The sequence below is a fragment of the Watersipora subatra genome, chromosome 4, assembly GCF_963576615.1.
Source record: "Watersipora subatra chromosome 4, tzWatSuba1.1, whole genome shotgun sequence".
Classification (NCBI taxonomy): Eukaryota; Metazoa; Bryozoa; class Gymnolaemata; order Cheilostomatida; family Watersiporidae; genus Watersipora; species Watersipora subatra.
Genome location: NC_088711.1, coordinates 20492627 through 20513039, shown reverse-complemented (window position 1 = coordinate 20513039; position 20413 = coordinate 20492627). Strand labels below are relative to the sequence as shown.

The 20413-nt window shown below is 34.7% G+C and overlaps 1 protein-coding gene across 1 annotated transcript; it reads right to left on the bottom strand.

The window, feature by feature from the left end:
* Positions 1-2: 2 nt before the first annotated feature.
* Positions 3-20359, bottom strand: LOC137394771 (syntaxin-17-like). Its single transcript, XM_068081534.1, has 7 exons — positions 20267-20359; positions 17089-17244; positions 14601-14856; positions 10237-10436; positions 7095-7181; positions 2121-2217; positions 3-461 (listed from the first exon to the last, which is right to left on the bottom strand). The coding sequence occupies exons 2-7, from the start codon at positions 17206-17208 to the stop codon at positions 298-300; spliced, it is 924 nt and encodes a 307-aa protein (XP_067937635.1). The 5' UTR covers positions 17209-17244; positions 20267-20359; the 3' UTR covers positions 3-297.
* Between the last annotated feature and the right edge of the window lie 54 nt (positions 20360-20413).

The window sequence follows — 20413 nt, the reverse complement described above, 5'->3', positions numbered from 1 at the left end:
TATTCACATTATGCATATTTAATATATTATATTTTGAATATTTATGGGTTATGCATGAATAATAGCTATAGTCATCAGGGTTAGAGATGATTTTGAATAAGATAATGTTTCAACTTAGGACAACTTATGAGGCAGCTCAGTCATAATTCGTCTTAGCACTAATTGGTGACAAAAAACAAATACCATGTATAACATGATACACAACTATTTAAAAACATACATGGATGCGTATGTAACAGTTAACAGAAAATATTAACCGCAGGCATAGGGTGCTTCAAAAAAAATATCAATGCATAGCTAGAATAAAGTGTTATCTTTCCTGGTGCGTCTTCTAATCTCTTTAGTATCAGATGCTGCCTCCAGATGTGCTAGCTCGATCTTATTTTCTGTGGTTTTCACTTCGTGAATTTTGTGACCTACAGCACCTCCAATAGCAACCCCAGCTCCAGCCGTCACCAGAGCTGTAACATATCACAATAGAAGTCAAGCTAGCCTAGATAAGAAGAGGAGGTGACTCATAATGGAATAGATGTAGTGTTATTAGAAGAAGGTAAACAGGTATGGCAGCAACAAAACTACAAAACAATAGTACTGGTTGATGGCTACAATGTACTTGTAGCTAAAAATTAATTGCATACACAAAAAGGTAACCTTTATTCTGTCACAATGGAATATTTTACTCATCCTGATGGAAATGTCATACTGAAAAACATGCTGACGTACACTCAGTTTTTTGCTGTAAAAGCTCGAGTTTCTGACAGAGGTTTAATCCAAAGCTTCTTTTAGAATCAGCACAAAATTCTGCACAAGAATGGATAACAAAACAATGCATTTGACTAATAAAAGCCATGGCTAATATATTTTTAGTTTAGTGAAACTGACTGAAAAATAATGCTATCGTTTTCAAAGTTTGACCAAAATGCCGACCTCATTCTCTGGTAGAGTACTGTTATCAGAAATATCTGAAGTCAATGTTGAACAATTTCACTAGCAGCAATACGTTTATATCATTAGTCATTACAAGTTACAATATGTTTACAAGTTTGCTTCTCATCCATCCTAAACCGAAAATGGAAAGAAATTTGAAAACTGCAACGTGCTGTGAAATCTGAGGAAAAAGAAAACGTAAATGGTTCGTTGTTTTGACAAAATAATAGCTCACCCAATATCCTAATTTTATTGCAGCGAATATTTGAATGGATCTGTTAACTCTGTGATCCCTGACCAAATGTCTTTGCATAGGTACTAAGGTGAGCTGTTAGGTGCAAACACCCTAGGCGATATTTGGCGCGCTATGTGGCACTAATCTGCGCTAGAATTCGGTCAGTGAGCTCGTGCAGAGCGATAAAACTAGACATTCTCTATCACAACTTTATCGCGCGCGAGATGCAATTCGATTGGTTGGTTTTTTCCGAATGCAATTCAATGGCTGGTAATTTTTTCGTATCAATGTTCACCAATGTACAGCAAAAACATTTTGCTATTTTGTTACAATTGAAACAACTTTATTGAAATGAACACTGAATAGTTCATAGATTTAATAAGAGCACACCCAGTCCTGTATGATACAGCGCACAAAAATTACAAAGAAACCCAGTTGAAAACCAAATCTGGAAATTAATGGTTGCGCAAGTGAACCACCTTGAGCACGGTAAATATTTATATTAAAAATAAACAACTACTATAAAGTAAACTATATAAAAATCGTAAAATATTACTATTAAAAATAAAAGAATCGTTTTTTTCTTGTCTTGTAGTGAATAGGCCTATTAACAAAAGTGGAAGTTGTTTACACCGTTGTCTAGCAGGCGCCATATTGACTTAAATTTATTAACTCCGAAAAAAACTAATGATACGGAGTTGTATTGGCAGTTTGTGAGTGTGCCCGCGTTATTGTTTGCTGGTGAATCGGTCAAGTGTGTTTAGGCACACGCCAGCATTATCTCTGTGCGCCTCATGATGCAGCAATAAAATCACAAAATGTGTTTGCAGCTTCATAATGACTTTCTAAATATCATCTTTTCTTAGAAAACAGCAAAAATTATTTCAGAACCGATAAACTATCGACTGATGTTCATAAATATACTGATTACACCACATTGAACAGGTGATACTCTTACCAATCTTTAGACCAATGACTAGACCAACTGGTCCACCAATGAGAGCTCCACAGGCAGCCCCGGCAGCTGTGTAGCCTGCAGTCTTTAATGCCATAGCCTAAAAGCAAAGCAACTCGTAACTAACAAAAATAATTTTGTACACATCTAGCTTACTGTACTTTTCGGACTATTAGCCGCTACATTTTTCTGATGTTTTGAGCCATGCGGCTTTATAAGGGTGCGGCTACTCTGTGGTTTTTTCTTTTCACCGTTAGGGCGCATCAACTGGAATCTCTGGTTAGGGCACCTCTAGCGGTGAAAGAAAAAACGAAACAATATCTAACGGTACTGTTCCGTTAGGCACTAGGTTAAAAAGCGGCGGTTAACACGGAACAGTGCCTAACGGCACTGTTCCGTGTTAACCAGCAAAGTTCCGTTTTAACTAGCAAAGTTGCCACCGTGTTAAAAATCACCGTCCTGGGTTTTGCGGCCTATACAAAGGTGTGAACTATACATTGTTTTATTATCGTTTTTTTGAAAATTAAGCAAATGCGGCTTATATAAGGGTGCGGTTAATAGTCCGAAAAGTACGGTATATGATACAAACCCTAGTTCGACACCCTACAATCCACCTGCATATTACAAAACTCTGCTATGAACCGCCAAACGAGCTTATAGAGCAGATGCTTAACTAGAAAATTGTTTCCACTTGGCATCTGCAGCGTAATCACCAAAGACAATTGAATTACAGGTTGGTATGCAAATTACCTATTTACACCAGCAACTGGTTTACATTCTGTGCTGGTGAATATGTTAAGGAACAGCGAAAGGAAATGCTCCGCAGGCCTATGAGCATTTGCTGTTAAAACTGATTATTAACGAGTCAGATGGAGGTAAAATAAATATAAATATATATAAATAAATATATTATATATAAATAATATATATTTATATATAATATAAATAAATATATAAATAAAATAAACAAGTAAAAAAGCTAACAAAGTAAATAATCAGTGAGAAGAATTATAATCTGCTGTTGGTGATTTGGTGGTGACATCCCTTCAACTCAGCACAGACGGGTAGAAGACAGTTATTGCAGGTGCAGCCAAAATAGTAAATGATTTTACCATTAGAAAATGAAGTCATTGTCATAGGGGATTGGAAACTGACAAATCACTCCAACAAAACTTGAAAGAGTAGAACCAAATAGCAATGGATTGTTGAGATCAGTTATCTTACACTGATATTAATATGTACTAGCGAAATAAATATAGCCGTTGTTCACCACTTCACGACAAAGTGCAACAACAGACAGACGGCCTTAAAAATGTGGTTGCGTCAAAAAATTCGATCTAATGAAATTAAGACCCATAAAAGGCTAAAACATCGGCTACAATTTGATGCCATTTTTGTCTTTGTAGACCGACCCTGTCCAGAGATATATGCGTTTGAATGAGGCCCTCTTTTAAAAAGCTCACGTTACAGCGGGTGCTTCTTTCGTAACGTCACAAGCAATATATCTGAAAAGAAACCACGAGCGATAAATATGAGGTCGCTTCCTTAGCCAATCATCAGCGCGAAATTTTTATATAGGCCGGAATAAATGTTATCACTTGTAAAACGTGTTGTCTGTGATCTCAAATTTAGGGATTTTACTCTATTATTAAATCGCATGGACATCGATATTTACTAACTTAATTAACATCGTTACTTTTATGAATTACTCAATCGACACGTTTTATTGACGAACAACATACATGTAATTGTAAAATTGCTGTAAAGTTACTGCGAAAGTGACTCCGAGTTTTCTTGGCATCAGGTAGCTAAAGTTCTACGGAGGAAGATCGGAGAATGGAGGTAAATTTATCTTTTACTTTGAGTCTCCTATAAAGTTTTCTGTTGAGTTTACATTCAGATTATATTTCCCTGTTTGAGGCTAAAATGTAATTTCTTGTGCGTGCGAGATACGTATGTACAGTGAGTTCTTGACGGCTTCTTTTTAATCTTTAGCATCTATCTATACAATGGCTTAGATTGATGAATATACTAAAGGTAATATTTTAGTACTCATTAATACATGTACTAATTAATAAAATTATAACTTTTGCTATCACTAATCATCGTTTTATATTTTTTTTATCGGTTCACCTAGCTACATTTGCTTCAAACTTTCTGTGGCAGCTTTATCTAGTAAATTAGATTCATGATTTGACATTAGATGTTCACTTTTCACTTGTAGAAAGTGAAGAAAATCGATTGATCAATGCAAATCTTTAATTTCCAGAACCAAATCTCCGAATCGTTGGCTTAGCGTACTTGTGCCTTTGTTAAACGTTTATGCGTTTTTAAAATTACAGTCGCAATCTATTTAACTCCCAATTTGAAAGCTTTCAATAGATACGCTTTAGAATGACATATCTATGAATGACATATATTTATTGCATTTGTTTTACTGATTACAGAATGTTTATGTCGTCCCACCAGCCGAAGCAGCTTTGTCAGTGTGGAAACTGCCATAAAGGGGAAAGAGAGACTTGAATGTGTGCTGCATAAACCATGATGTTTTGTTTGAGTTTGTTGCAGTAGATAAATTTGCCTTATTGTATCAGCTAAAACTATGTGAGTGGCCACGACTTGATGAATATTTTTAATAAAAGCTTTATGCCGAAATGAAAATATTTTTGCTTGTAAAAATTATATAATAAAATAATATTGTTGAAGATAATGCAAAACATGATTTGCAGAATATTGTAGTGAATTTGATATGGTATATGGATGTCCGCAGAACTGGAGAATGTGAGTTCAAATTCAGTTTGCAGTAGACTTCTCATCCTTGCGGCTTGCTTACTTATGGTAGTAAGAAACTAGTACATAGTCGGTGTAGGCAATGATATACAGCCCCACCCCAAGGATAGGCAACGGACATAAGGTGGGCAGGACTTATGGGAGGCTGTATATCGTTAGTATGGGTAGCGGCGGAACTGTGCTGATACAAAGACGTTATTCAACATAGTTAGCTTGACAGAATTACCGTAGACCGGTAGAATTGGTAGTCGGTACCCAAATGTTTACACAACATTTGGAGAAAGTGAGTAGAACAAATTTTCAATTTTCGTTATTAGAGGCCTTTGAAACATTCATAATAATGCATCTATCTGTAGCTGGATTTAAAATTTTATTCTAGCCAACATGAGCAAATACAAAATAAAATATATGCCAATAGAGCCGCGTAGGACTAGACTTTTATCGCAAATAGCCGATGTGAATACGAGAGATAGAGACAGGTTGTATAACGCGTGACATCATTTTGGGCAAGTCTGGGCACGTTTTTGTGGCATGAGCGTTTTTACGGCGATCAGATTTTTTCGATTTTAATCTTCAAATATCTTAGCAATGCGATCGCGTAACACAACAAACAACATATCAACTGATAGAGAAAAAAATGCTTTCTTTTAAGATCAACTCAAATTTGACGCAACCACATCTTTAAATGGTATATAATGGGTATATAGGTACGAGGAAAGCTCTGGATTGCGAATTTAGTAACAACTCGATTTTGATATTACATCTTGAGCTCTCTTTCCAATATAAATTCATAGCTATATACAACAATTCGTAATGCAAGACAGCTATTGAGAATATTAATCTGGTTCTATGACTTGAATTAGCAAAAAATCCTACAAGAAAATCTTGATTTGCACAACATTTGTTTATATTATAGTATGTATATATAATATATTAAACATATTATATGTTTGTTTTTATTTAACTTTTAATGCCGAGTTGATGCGAAACGAATATGTTTAGCTATATTTGTATTCTAATTTTTGACTAAAGGTTGTTGGAAATGCTAACAAATTTTTGAAGGTGAAAAAAACTACACTAACTTCAAACATAAGAAAGCCTCACATAAACTTAAAAACGTGTGTTTTAGAGATTTTGCTTTCCATCTCCATATTTAACTAAAAATATTTTAAATTTTTCAATAGTGAAGAGATAATCATTGATAAAGTGGCACTGAGGTGGTGATGCAACATAGGATATGAGTCACTGGGTTTCTAGTGGCCAAATTATAATAGCTAGGAATATGCTGTGGGAGTCCATGATTACACTAGAATAAATATAGGTTTTGTCTAATCATAACCTCAACAGGTGGCATCCATGATGCCACCTGCTAAGGTTATGATTAGATACAATCTTACAAATTTATAATCCTTACAAATTTGCAAGAATTTTGATCTAAGTGAATATGTTAATATTCACATTGGAATCATAATCTGATTTTTTGTGGCCACAAGAGGTACAAATTTCCAAAATAGTTATAATCATTAATTTGAGAGAAGACATCGCCATCTTACATGTATCTACAAAATTACATGACTGTCAATGTGATGATTATGAATTTATGCAAAATATTTCTCTTTCCAAGAAACATGTCCTGTAGGGATGTGGGCAATCATGGCTTTCCCCTTCTTCCTATAACCATGACTTTTCTTGGCAGGTTTCAACAGTGGTTTATCATTGCCTTCTGTTGAGTTTTTTTATTGAGACACCATCTCTAGCTAGCTGGCCGTTGGCTTGCAAAAAAGCTCCTTCATTCTTTGTCAGGTTTTGTTTTTAGTCCTGCATGGTTGCTAGCCACCCTCCTCATCCACGCTGAAGCGCAGATGGGGTAGCCAGTTTATTCGCCAGTGACCCAACTAATTTTGGCACATACGAAATTGTGGTTGAATGCCCTTCCTAACTCCACTAATAGTTCTTATGTGACTCAAACCACTGACCTATTGATCAAAAACCAGCGCTCTAACCACTGAGCCACGACTGCACCCTTAGTGGAATAGTTAGTGTTGTTACTTTTTAAATTCCTTCAAGATAACAACAAGATTACAAAAATCTAAGAAACTTAAATATAGACTACAGTTTGTGTATGAGTGTTGGTCGTTAAGAATCCAACTCATAATAAATTAGTAAATCCCAGGCTATGATACTCACCTTGTTGAGACTGAGACCCGCTTTCTTAACATTAGCATGGGCCGTCTCCACATTACTTTCTATAGACTCAACCGCTTCTCCTTGGAGCTAAAGAAATATTAAACCATTACAGAACTCAACAAGCTGGTGTCAATTGATAACCTTAGATACGATATGTAGGCCTATGTAGTGATAGAGGAGCACTATAGATATGGAATTGAAAATCTAAACGGAAAGAACCTCGATACGGTAAATGTTATGGAATACCAATATAACAAAAAGCAAACAACAATCAATGGCTCTGTAATTACTTTCAAGTATCCTATTGGCTAAATAAAAACACTTGTAACTTTGATATTGTGTTGTATTGCTAAGTTTTCTAATCTTTGTCAACAAGATCAGATGTATACATTCAAGTCTTCCTTGTAAAAATTTTGTATTCGCGTCTATGACACCCTACTGCAATACCTTTCCTATTATTTTTGTGGCACCACATGTAAAACAACTTTTTTTATAAAAATTATCATGTCTGATAAAAGTATATATATATATATATATATATATATATATATATATATATATATATATATATATATATATATATAATTTTGTGCAATACAGTCATGTTTGAACTGAAGTTGTTTTTTCATACAAATCTTTTGGCCTAAGGTGTCAGAACTGAGCAAATATTTGTTTTGACATACTTGAGTAATTTAAAAATTCTAAAATTTTAAAATTAAAAATTCCATCTAAAATTTCTTGAAACATTAAAGTAAAAAGAGCTGGTAGAAAGTAACATAAAATGAAAAAATAATAAAAATGTATACAATAAACTATATTTAGTACAAGTTAGAGTAAATTACACCATATATTTTATTACTCCACCACCGAGTGTAAGCATTGACATGTTTATATGTTTACACTTTACATTCCTATAAAATATAATAACAAAGAAAGCCTCTTTTTATTATCACTTTAGTAATTTGCTTTTACAGATAACTTAAAGCGTTACATTCGGTATTTCACATATGTAGTTATATAATAATTTATCTGTTTTAATGATATATGTAATTACATACAGTATTTGTGTCGCGGTCACAGAAACCATGGTTAAGTCGCAAATCACGAAGTTGAGTTATCCGACTTTGAAGTTGCACCAACTGAACTTATAATATTGGTAACGATTTTTGTAACACGTGCATCTGGACCAATCAAAGAGTGATCTTTCTGAATCTGAAGTCAGTTTAGCCAATGGAAGTCTTTAACTATCGGAAAAACCCCCTTAAAACCGTTGCTATGCTAAACAGGAAGTACTGAAAAATGACGTCCGATAAATATAATCGTTTCTTTTTGCCGATTTTAAAGATAGCTCTGACATTTCTAACACTTTTAATGAGTAGTTTGGTATTCCAACTGATGTCAAAAGCATTGAAAGTAAAGGGAATTACGATGATATTTTCCTAATGATTCCTACAAGATTATTACAATATTTAATTATAAGAATAATTATTCGATTTTATAGGATTGTTATCAGATTTAATTTAAAGAATAATTATTCGAATTTCCAAGACCGAAGTATATAAAGACCGATGGTGTAAAATATGTTACTGTTATTATTTTTCTAAAGATTTTGTTGATGATTTGGCTGTGTGCGATATCGTGGTACTGCCAAGCCGTTTTTAATATCTGCAAAATTAAGTAATACATTTTCTTATAAATATACAGGTATTTCTATGACAACCAGCTAAAATCTGTTTAGATTTTTAAATTCAACATAATTTTTTGGATATAAATACAGAAATCTAGATAAATATCACAACTTCTTGATATTGGTTGCTATGACGTTTTGAAATGTAAACGAAATTGTGCATTGGTTTTCGTTTCTCAAACTTTAACGCCAGTTTTCTCAGAACGATGTCTTCGCACTAATGGTAAACGTGCATTCAGTTTATTGGCCATAAAATGTGCTGTAATTAAGCTAGAATCAAAAAATTTTTTGCAAAATAACTGTAAGAATTTTTTCCTTCTGCTAATGTAGATAACACTAAATCTTACAATCCCGACTTAACCATGGTTTCTGTGATCATGACCCATTTATCATTGTTGTTGTTTAGGCTTTAGGCATTGAACAAAGTACAATGTAATCATATAAGATACTTTGTCCCAACGTATGTTTCAGCCTACAAACCAAATATCTGAATGGATTAATTTCATATCTAGGTCTGGTAGTAGCCTATACCACAAAAGGAGTTGTCTCAATATAACATATCGGACTTCTGGTAACGCGATATATCTGTATACTCTGACAAACACGGTAAACTTAATATATTGTTACACATTTATGGAAATTTAAAGTACAACTTTTATAATCTTTACATCACACATATTTAACTTTACGAACAAACCACAATGAGCTTTGAATTTATTTGCTAATTAAATTGTTTTTTTAAAAAGTAAATTAGTTTTTGAAAAACTTTTTGCTAATTAATTTTTCTAATACTTAAGTGGATGTCTTTTCTTGATCTTAATAAATAAAAATTAATACATTACAATATACCCTAGGACAGGACACTTATAGTTCGCTAGTATTTAGTTTCGTGAGTAGCATACAGAGTAAAATTTCGCAGCAACTTAATTTCGCAGCTCTGATGAGTGCGAAAATATAGTGATGTGAAAATAAATGCAGTGGAACAAACATAATTATATTCCTAAGGTTCAGTTCACCGATAAAGAAAAATTTCAATTTGGGACTAGTTTGTAATTGTGAACCGCAGGTAGAATGTTGTGGGCGAGATCGATAATGCAATTTGATAGCTTGCTGCCATTTGTTTCTTGGACTATCAATGAACAAAGCTATTTAATTTCGCGTTTTCGCTCGTTCGTTATGATAGTTTAGTTTCGCACATGAAATTTTCGCGAGAGAATGATTCAGCGAAAACGCGAAAGTAAAATGAGGCGAATACATAAGTGTCGTAGGGTAGTAAATCGACAAAACAACTTATAGTAGAGTAGATACTATTCAATACTGAGTCAAAGGATAGGAGTAATCTAGAAGAACAATAAGGATTTTGAGCAACTATGATATGAATCCTGTACTATTGTAACACTAATTCTACCAGAAGCTGGTACAGTATAAGGTGCAAAAGCGTATCCGTAGACTCACGTATACTATGTCATTTAGTGATGTCATTATATCCCTAGCATGGACGGCACTACGTGTCAGCTCTTCCAACTGCTTCTCTTGAGCTTCCTCTTCTTCAAGCTCGTCTTCTTCGAGTGATTCGGAGTCATCCGCTACCTCCTGGCACTGTATCCGATTGCCATACTGGGCATATTGAACGCGAGTCCTTCGATCTTCAGCGCCTGCGTATTACAAGACATTAGAGATGAACTCACACAAAAGGTTAGTAGGTGTTATCGGAGAGTATCGGTATATTTCTATTATTTGCGATTGTTTTTAATTGTATATTTAATCTGACTGCCAGGATGTTTCAAGATTTAAGTTGACAAAACTTGGTTGTTGTTGAATGCTCAGAAAAAAATATGTGCTAAATGATGTCACTAGTTGATGTCGACTATTGCGTTGAAGTTGCGGCGTTACGCGTGTCTATTCTGTTGGTTTCGTTGCAACTATAGACATCATCATCACGTTTTCGCTTAATCTATGCATTTTAAGCGCGATCAAGTTTGCCGATTTTAATCTTGAAACATCCTGGCAGTCAGATCACATCAAACATCAAAAACGATCACAAATGATAGAAAAATACCGATATTTTCTGATAAAATCTACTGAAACCTTGTATGAGTTCAGTATTAATGACATGAGGAACTGTATGAAAGCAGCTGAAGAACTGAACTGCCAGACTAATATAAATATCTAATTAATGTTATGAATAGTCGGAAAATATTAGATGACAACAGGAAAAACAATTATTTCTAGGAATTGTGTGACCTATGTTAAGGAAAACTGTTGACCCATTAGAAAACTCAAAGTGACGAAACTTAGTCCTTGACAGAATGACTAAACTTGGATGAATAACCATTTATCTCAACAACAGAGATTCAGTTGACATACAGCTTTTTACTATGTGCTGAAAAAGATAACGGATGCCTAGTTTCTGAGAATTGTATTAAATACAATACAATACAAAGACGATCCTATAACATATACCTCTTATAAAGCAAATACCAGATAACGTAAAACATTTATGCGAAGTTTTTGCTTCCTACCACGTAAAAAATTCCATATAACGTAAAGTGTCAAATTTTTTGTCAAAAGTTTTCAAATTTGACTAAAATGTTAGTTTACCTCGCTGCACTTGCGGAAGCAAAGCGTCGTGCTTATAGCGTTATATATAACTTTCGCAACATTCTAGTACGTCGTAATAGATCGTTAAATGTGTCGACAAGAAGGAAAATAGGATAGCCGCGCAATTGTTTATAAATCTAAAGGTGGTCGATTGGTGCAGGGGTTACAACATCGGTCTACCAATCTGAATGTCACGAGATGGAGTATCATCGGAAGTTCCTTTTTATACTAACCTTGACCCCTGAACACAGATAGACGATGAACAGGTAGAACTACTATTATAGTAAAAAGGTTTTGTTGTTTCGCCTTATTGTAGACGAACAAAATATTTGTTATTAGTTTTACTTTGAAGAATAGACTTCGCTGTTTAGAGAAATAAGCAAATTGTTGTAAATGAACGTTGAAAATGTGCAGTTCCTGTCAACTTGTAAAACTACCGCAATCATGGTCTATAAAACCAGTGAGATTGATCATAAAAAGGAGAAAAATTGTCAATGCAAACCAATAATGCTGCCGTTACCGTACAGCCCACACATTAAAAAAGTTAAGTCAAGTTTTTTTCTTTTTGCATGGACAAAGGGGTGAGTTTGGAAAGATCTTGGAACGGATTAGGCAATTTACATGTACTTTACTGTTCTTACAACGTAAATTCCCTATAGAATAAACTTTCCTGAGAATATACATAGAATAACCTAATAGTTATTTATATTGAAATATAAAAATAACTATTATAATATGTAAAATTTACTGCCATAAACACGATGGTTTACTGAACCAAGGTAAGATGAAGTTGCTATGTCAGCGCTTATATAATAGAAGATGCCTATTATCTGTTCCAGTCAGTCACCTCACCCATTCATGACATATAAATAGCAACTTATGTAGCTAAAAGAAGAGAGTGAAATTATTGGGCGTGTAGGCTTACAAGATATTTTATCAGTAGCATTATTAGTTATTTGAATTATATATGAATAAGCCAAGTAATAGTTCGGCCGTCCTTGCCAAGACTAACTAGCAACAGTTATGAATTTCACTGAGGAGAAATGAAGCACGTGCAACTGGTGAGCATGCCTCTATTCAGCTCTCTTTGAAGTTATTCAAAATAGTATTAATTCTTTTATACTAGCAGTATGCCCTGCGTTGCCTGGGTAATAAAAATTCTTTGGACAGAAAATTGATTTGTATTTAACGTATACAACATTTACCATTTTAACTTTTAAACTTCATATCATGAGAAACGTGTTTTGGGCAGTTCAAATAAATTAAGAGAAAAAATAAAACAACTGTAAAGGTTTTCAAACTTTTTCAAACAACTACAACTTTCAAACTTCTCATCATGAGGAAAAGGTAAATAGCAAGTACTGGTTAAATATTCGGTTTTGTTACAATGTTCACAATGAAAAATGATTTGATACTGATACGGTAATTACGACCTGAGAAAACAAACTAAATGTTATGAATATGTTGAATTAATGTAATGTACATAGAAGTGTGTGTATAAAGAGGGTGACTGTTGTAACAGAAGCTATCCATCTTAACTTTGAATACAACCATACTGGTTGTATTCAAAGTTAAGAAGTTAAGGTTACTCTCGATACTGGGTATCTCGAAAATGAAATATCAGACAGTTTTTGTCTGATACTTTTTCTGACTGAATGGAGAGAGAGAGAATGCAGATGCAATTCCTACTTTAGATAATACAACAGTTCATTGGTGAAAACTTAAATTTCATTTTTTACAGCAAGAGCCCTACGCAAGAACCAGAAATTGAAGTTGGTAGCAGGGCATTTGAAATTGAAGTTGGTAACGGGGCATTTGAAATTGAAGTTGGTAACGGGGCATTTGAAATTGAAGTTGGTAACGAAACATTTGAAATTGAAGTTGGTAACGGGGCATTTGAAATTGAAGTTGGAAACGGGGCATTGGAAATTAAAGTTGGTAACGGGGCATTTGAAATTGAAGTTGGTAACGGGGCATTTGAAATTAAAGTTGGTAACGGGGCATTTGAAATTGAAGTTGGTAACGGGGCATTTGAAATTGAAGTTGGTAATGAGGCATTTGAAATTGAAGTTGGTAACGGGGCATTTGAAATTGAAGTTGGTAACGGGGCATTTGAAATTGAAGTTGGTAACGGGGCATTTGAAATTGAAGTTGGTAACGGAGCATTTGAAATTGAAGTTGGTAACGGGGCATTTGAAATTAAAGTTGGTAACGGGGCATTTGAAATTGAAGTTGGTAACGAGGCATTTGAAATTGAAGTTGGTAACGGGGCATTTGAAATTGAAGTTGGTAACAAGGCATTTGAAATTGAAGTTGGTAACAAAGCATTTGAAATTGAAGTTGGTAACGGGGCATTTGAAATTGAAGTTGGTAACGGGGCATTTGAAATTGAAGTTGGTAACAAGGCATTTGAAATTGAAGTTGGTAACGGGGCATTTGAAATTAAAGTTGGTAACGGGGCATTTGAAATTGAAGTTGGTAACGGGGCATTTGAAATTGAAGTTGGTAATGAGGCATTTGAAATTGAAGTTGGTAACGGGGCATTTGAAATTGAAGTTGGTAACGGGGCATTTGAAATTGAAGTTGGTAACGGTGCATTTGAAATTGAAGTTGATAACGGGGCATTTGAAATTGAAGTTGGTAACGGGGCATTTGAAATTGAAGTTGGTAACGAGGCATTTGAAATTGAAGTTGGTAACGGGGCATTTGAAATTGAAGTTGGTAACAAGGCATTTGAAATTGAAGTTGGTAACGAAGCATTTGAAATTGAAGTTGGTAAAGGGGCATTTGAAATTGAAGTTGGTAACGGGGCATTTGAAATTGAAGCGTCACATTTGAAAACTCTAAATCAAAAAATAGGTAACCTAACGAATTTTAAAAAGAAATACAAACACAAAAGTTAATGTGAATTAATAATAAAAAGTGCATCTCCATTTAGCTTGTAATCCGCAATCGTGATAAGGATACCGTAAGTAAAAAAGATGAGTCTGAGAAAAATGGCTTAGAGCTGTGGTTAGGTGCCTGAGTTCACAAAGTTGTAATTGGAACTGTCTCAGGTTCAAATCCAGGGTAAAACAGATTTTTAATTGCTAGATTTAATCGCTATAACTGTACACAAAGATGAGAACAAAAAGACAAACAAACACTGAGATTATTTTAGTTTTCCTGCAATTTTTTTATTATAGTATTTAAAATATTATATATTTCATTTTAAATACCATGTTTAAGGAGTTGGCCAAACTCTTCTCCGTGATATTCAACATAGTCAGCATCCAATTCTTTGAATGATTTTATTTCATCTGTGATCCAGTTACGCGTTTTTTTTATTCTATTATCAAACTTTATGAGATCTTCCTGAGTGACTTCTTTACGAATTCCCTGTAGCGAATCAAGATTAGACTCGAGTTGAGAGATGGTTTGCTGCGCTCGACTCAGCTCCCTTCTCACGGCTGCACGGTCACCAGAGTTCTCATACTACAAGCGACAAGAGTAGGCTATTGCATACGAGTCTCTGATGTAATCAAAATTAATGAATAGTCATATCATTCAACGATTGAGCGGGTAACAAATGCTCTCATTACTATTTTCGTAGTGAAATGTGACAAAAAGAAGCTATTACAGCAACTCTGATTCTCCTAAATCATTTCAAAGTAGATGAGCCAAGAAGTAATTGCAACAAGCTGTGGTGGATGGTATTGCACCAGTGACGTGTATTGATATATTTATAATCTGTCAACAAACTGGGTGAGCAATGTTGATTGGAATGCAAGCACCGCATGCATTTTAACAATTTCACTGAAAGCCAAACAGTTACATTGAATTGAAGTAAAATATTTATTTTACTTCAATTCAATGTTTCAAATTTTTCATGGTTTGTGACCTCGTTTTCTACATGACAATTACAGGTTCTCAACTCATTTCAACTTACGTGATGTGAACAAATTGCATACAATCACTAACAATCATTTTTAAAATGTCATTGCCAGCTGCTTTAACAATCTTCCACCAAATATCCATTCTCTTAGCAGAGAAAGGCATTTTAAGCACTATTTGTCAGACGATTTATTCAATTTTAATGGCTAACAGTTGCTTTTTTCCCCTGTTTTTGTTTTACTATTGTTGTAGGCCTATGGCCTAATTTGAAAAACATTTCTATTTGTGAAATGAAATTATTGCCAATAAAGTACTATATATATATATACAATTCCATTCTATAAGCTGTATAAGTTCTATAAGGTTTTACAAGCTCCATAAGGTTCTACAAGCTCTGTAAGTTATGAAGACAGGATGTGTTGACAGACAGAAATATTAAACTTGGCTAGATAGATACAACCTAGATCCGACCCACTGATAGTAACTCAACTACAAATAGCATAAAATCAAATGAACAATGAGGTCTTAGAGTATAAACAGCATCAAATGAACAATGAGGTCTTAGAGTACTGTGAAGAGCTAAATATAACCTAGTTACTTTTAACTTGAAAAGCTGTAAAATCACGAATGCCAAATTATTATAAAATAAAATGCTTTGAAGCGATCAAAGCATTTACATTTATCACTTGAACCAAACCGATCTTTTAGTTTCACAAATATATGGAGTTGTCATTCTTTCAACGCAACATAAAGTGGAAAACATATATTTTTTCAGGGTTGCGCATAGATATGCCAATCTGTATACAATAGAGAAGTGAAGGGGTCAACAGATATACAATTGATATGACGTTAAGACAAAGCTAAACTATAGTCAGAATGTATACAGATTACATAATTCGAAAAAAAGCAAGATCATTAAAAAACACTTTGCTGAATGTTTGACCTATAAAAATGTCATCAGTAGTAACAATATATGCCTAACTTATACAACCCAGCCATAGCAGGCCCAGTGACAAAAACAATATGAACCAGGATGTATCAGGGTTGCCAGAGATGCTCTATATATGCAGGTAGGTGATTAATGACTCGGGACTGATCCGACATTGCTTGGCTTTATCATAGCAACAGTACTGAGTTCTGCTAATTTGTTTCAAAACATGGAGTATGGCTTAAACCGTCACGCTAGCTGCTCCGCTAAGCCCATTATCCATGAACTGTCATGGTGATCTACTGTTGTGAGTGAAAGGTGATCTACTGTTGTGAGTGAAAGGAGGTTAACTTCAAAGTGGCTAAGTGGGTACACCACAAATCCTCTAGTAGACTGTACAATTGTCTAACCTACATAAGACGGCGCTCTCTTATCATTACCAACCTGACAGTATGAAACTGCACCACAAATAGAAGTTTCATACTGTATATACACCCAAGTTCTAACAAATCACCAAAGTTGTACCACAAAAACCAGTATCCGGAAAGCTGACTCCAGCAAAATTTCCTCCCTCTCTCTTGACTATTGCCCCCAAAACAACCGTCTCCGAGACAATTACCCCATTGGACAACTGCACCTTTAGGGACAACTCCCCCTTAGGACAACTGCCCCCTTAGGACAACTGCCTCCTTAGGACAACTGCCACCCTAGAGACAACTGCACCCTCTTAAATAATAAATTTAATAAACATTTCTGTTTCTTGAAACAACAACATATCTTTATTTTTTTGTTTATAGTGTAATAATAATTTAGAATAGAAAGAAAAATTACAAGCTCTTTATTTATCAATAGTCACTACATCTGTACCCGGACACACAAGTAGCCCGGTACTGTCAGCTTCTTACCTCGAGAATGTTTTTCTTGAATTGCTGTAGCCTCGCCACATCTGTCTCGGCAGTTTTAACAAACCTGTTGACAGCGAGTTCGGCACGCTTCCAAGAAATCTTGGAGGTCTGGTCAGTCATCTCATCTCTATTCTGTTGAGCCGACACGCGATCAGCCTGCAAGACAACAAGAATAACAATACCCGACCATTGCGCTATTCAAGGAGCCTCAAATGGAACATTTATCTATTTGATATGAACAAAGCAAACTATGATCAATAATTAACAATAGAAATCTTCAAAACAGCCAATGAACCCAAGCTATAGGACACGAAACGAAGGAGCGAGGGCTAGTAAACTTTGACTACTGAATGTGTGTGATCATATTCATACACTTAATCAATCAACTTAGTCTTTTTATCTCTGTAGATAGTTCGCTGATTAGATACAACAGCCAATGGTATTCTGTCAAACGTTGATAAGCATGACCAAGAGAGAAACTTGTATATTAGAAAAAAGTACTACTAAAGTGATGTTAATGATACATTAAACTAGTTCATGGTAGATCAGCTAAACATTATTAAACATTTTAGGAACCAAAAGCTTGGTAACACCAAAAGCGCATTTGACAATGATTTCTACCAGAATCTATACTAATAAATCCCACGTTGTCGTTGTGTCTTTCTGTTAGTCTACAAGTGCTATGCCTTTACCCATTTTTTGACCAAATTGGTCCAAACTTAATGCGCACATGCTCGGTGCCTTCTGCCAGATCGCCTAAAGTAGTTGGTTTTAAAACTCCATCTGGTTCCTGAGAACCAGCCACTTACACCCACCAGTGAGCTATTTGACCACTTACACCTGTGAGCATCTGATTTAAAATGAAAGAAATCCTGGGTATCGCCAGCTTAATGCTAGTCTAATCTAAGCTCTTATGAATGTGATGTACAGAAGGGTCGTTATAAGAAAGAGATGGACATAGCTACCATGTGAATGTCTATGCCATTCTACAGGTTATAGTTTAATGTGAGTGGTTTGGATCATATACAGCCCACCATGCATACAAGTTTTTAAAAAATACAGCAGTAAACATCTATTTGAAATGAGACAAGAAACAGATGAGCAACAATAATAATAGCACGCAGAAACAATAGATTATTTAGTAATAGAAATGTCTTAGTTTTGTATCAGTGAAGTGATCGTTCGAAGATGGGGTACGATGTCTGCTTATCTTATGGCAAACATGCTGTGAGTGTTTTTCAGAGCTTTGTTGTACAAACAATGTCCCTGTAACTTTGACTAGACCTGCCGGAGTCCAGTGGCAAGGGAACCTCGAAGACTCAATACTTTGTGCTAGACTAATTGAGATTCAAGTACATAAGTGCATAATGATATCAATGCAATATTATGTTAACGTCATGGCACTCTTTAAAAGCAGCACTCTCAACGATATGGATTATTAACTATTCAATACACAGTATAGGAGCCTGTTAATAATTTTATCAAACTAGACCTATAGTAAGACAGCATACAGTTTCATAGCTAGTGCAACTTCATTAACACAGCGTGACACCAAATGCAGCACATTGTAGATTCGCTCGTGTTGTGGAGAACACCTTACAGTAAACTGACAATATAATATGTAAAGTCAGCGAGGTGAGAAACACAAGCAACCAAACATTAAACTAAGAATATAAAATGGTCATTTAGTTCCTTATTTTTGGGATATAAACCGGTATCCACATTGCTAATAAGTCAGTGCTTTCAGTACTTGTATCTCACTATTTTTAGGAACACTCATCTAATGGACGTTTTTTAATAGCACTTTTGTAAGTCTGAAGTATGCATTCGTTGCTTTCACCATCGGCGGGTATTGTTCGGCACACAATAATTAGTATTAACATCAAAAAAACTTTACAAATGTGTCAAAAAGGCTGGGACATTTCTTGTCTCTTATAAATCATATAAAGTAGTAGGAGCAGTGTATCAGCAAATCCAGAAAACTCATGCCTTTGCCAAAACTGTCAATTCAAAAGAAACAACTTTGTGGCATCATCAGTGGTTATTGAACCAGCTTGTGCAATTACTGTAGAAACATCTAATCATTAGATGCTATTATACCATAAGCAATAACAAAGTGAAAAAGCATATGCACAAACAGTCCAAGGGGTCATGCACGTGGTAGAAATGTGTAAAACATTGGAGTTATGTACTTGTCAAGTACCTTATTTTTTAGATCTGTGTGACAAATCTGATAAACCATTGAAAAAATATTAAATCTTGCAACACTACAGCAAGGGCTAACTGCAGCATTGATGTAAGTTTTGATAGTTTAATATGCAATGTAGCAATAATAAAACTGTCAAATTCAATTTACCCTTGCACCTGTTCTACTTTAATGCAGCTTTTTTCTTTTATCTCAAAGCTACATTACCTTTTTAAACTCAAAATCCCCATGACATTTTTGCTCATCTGTATTTATTTTCAAAACTTTTCAAATGCATATATGAAAGCTTGTGAAACTACGAAGTGAGGATGTGGGCCAAAACAAACACTAACTTTTTGAACACGTACACTGCTTTGAATAAAAGCTCATCGGCTTAACTTTTGATCATGCATTTTAGTATCCTCTACATTTGTTCTACGTTTAATAAATACGTTGCGTAAGCAGTCATGATGGTTTGCTCATTGGTTCATCGAAATTCATCAGTGAGTCAATTTAACGCGTAGTGCGAATTATAGGAGAAGCCTTAAAATTTAATATATGCTGACGCTCAATTTACCACAAGTCGATGCTCATTTGAGTGCAAGTTCTTTTGGAATGCTTTCTGAATCTATCTATTGGCCTGACGACATATGAATGCTTTCAGCTTACTCGGCGGAAACAAAAGACAACGAGAGAGGCTAGAATCGAATGTCCAATATTCGCAGCTAAGAACCAAAGAAAATTTAACACGTATGCTAAATTGCACAGTAGTAGCCAGCTATTTTCGTACATACAAAATAATAATATTACAGAGTAGCATAGCACAATAAAAATGTATATATGTGTTATCGTTTAATCGATCAATAGGTTAATATTTTTTTATTATTCAACCTTGGTATTTCCGAGCATAAATAGAGCAATGCTTGATTTTAACAAAAAATAAAGTTACATCTCTAAGCCTTGGAATTAGAATACGCGAATAAACTAGATAACCTGAAAGATGTAAGCAGGGAAACGAAACTTCTTCAACTATACCGCTACGCGTGTTGATGTTATTATTCTAGACTTGTATACTAGAATTTGTCACACGGTTTTTGTAACACACACACTTAATCATTTTGTTAGCGTTGTGAATGATTA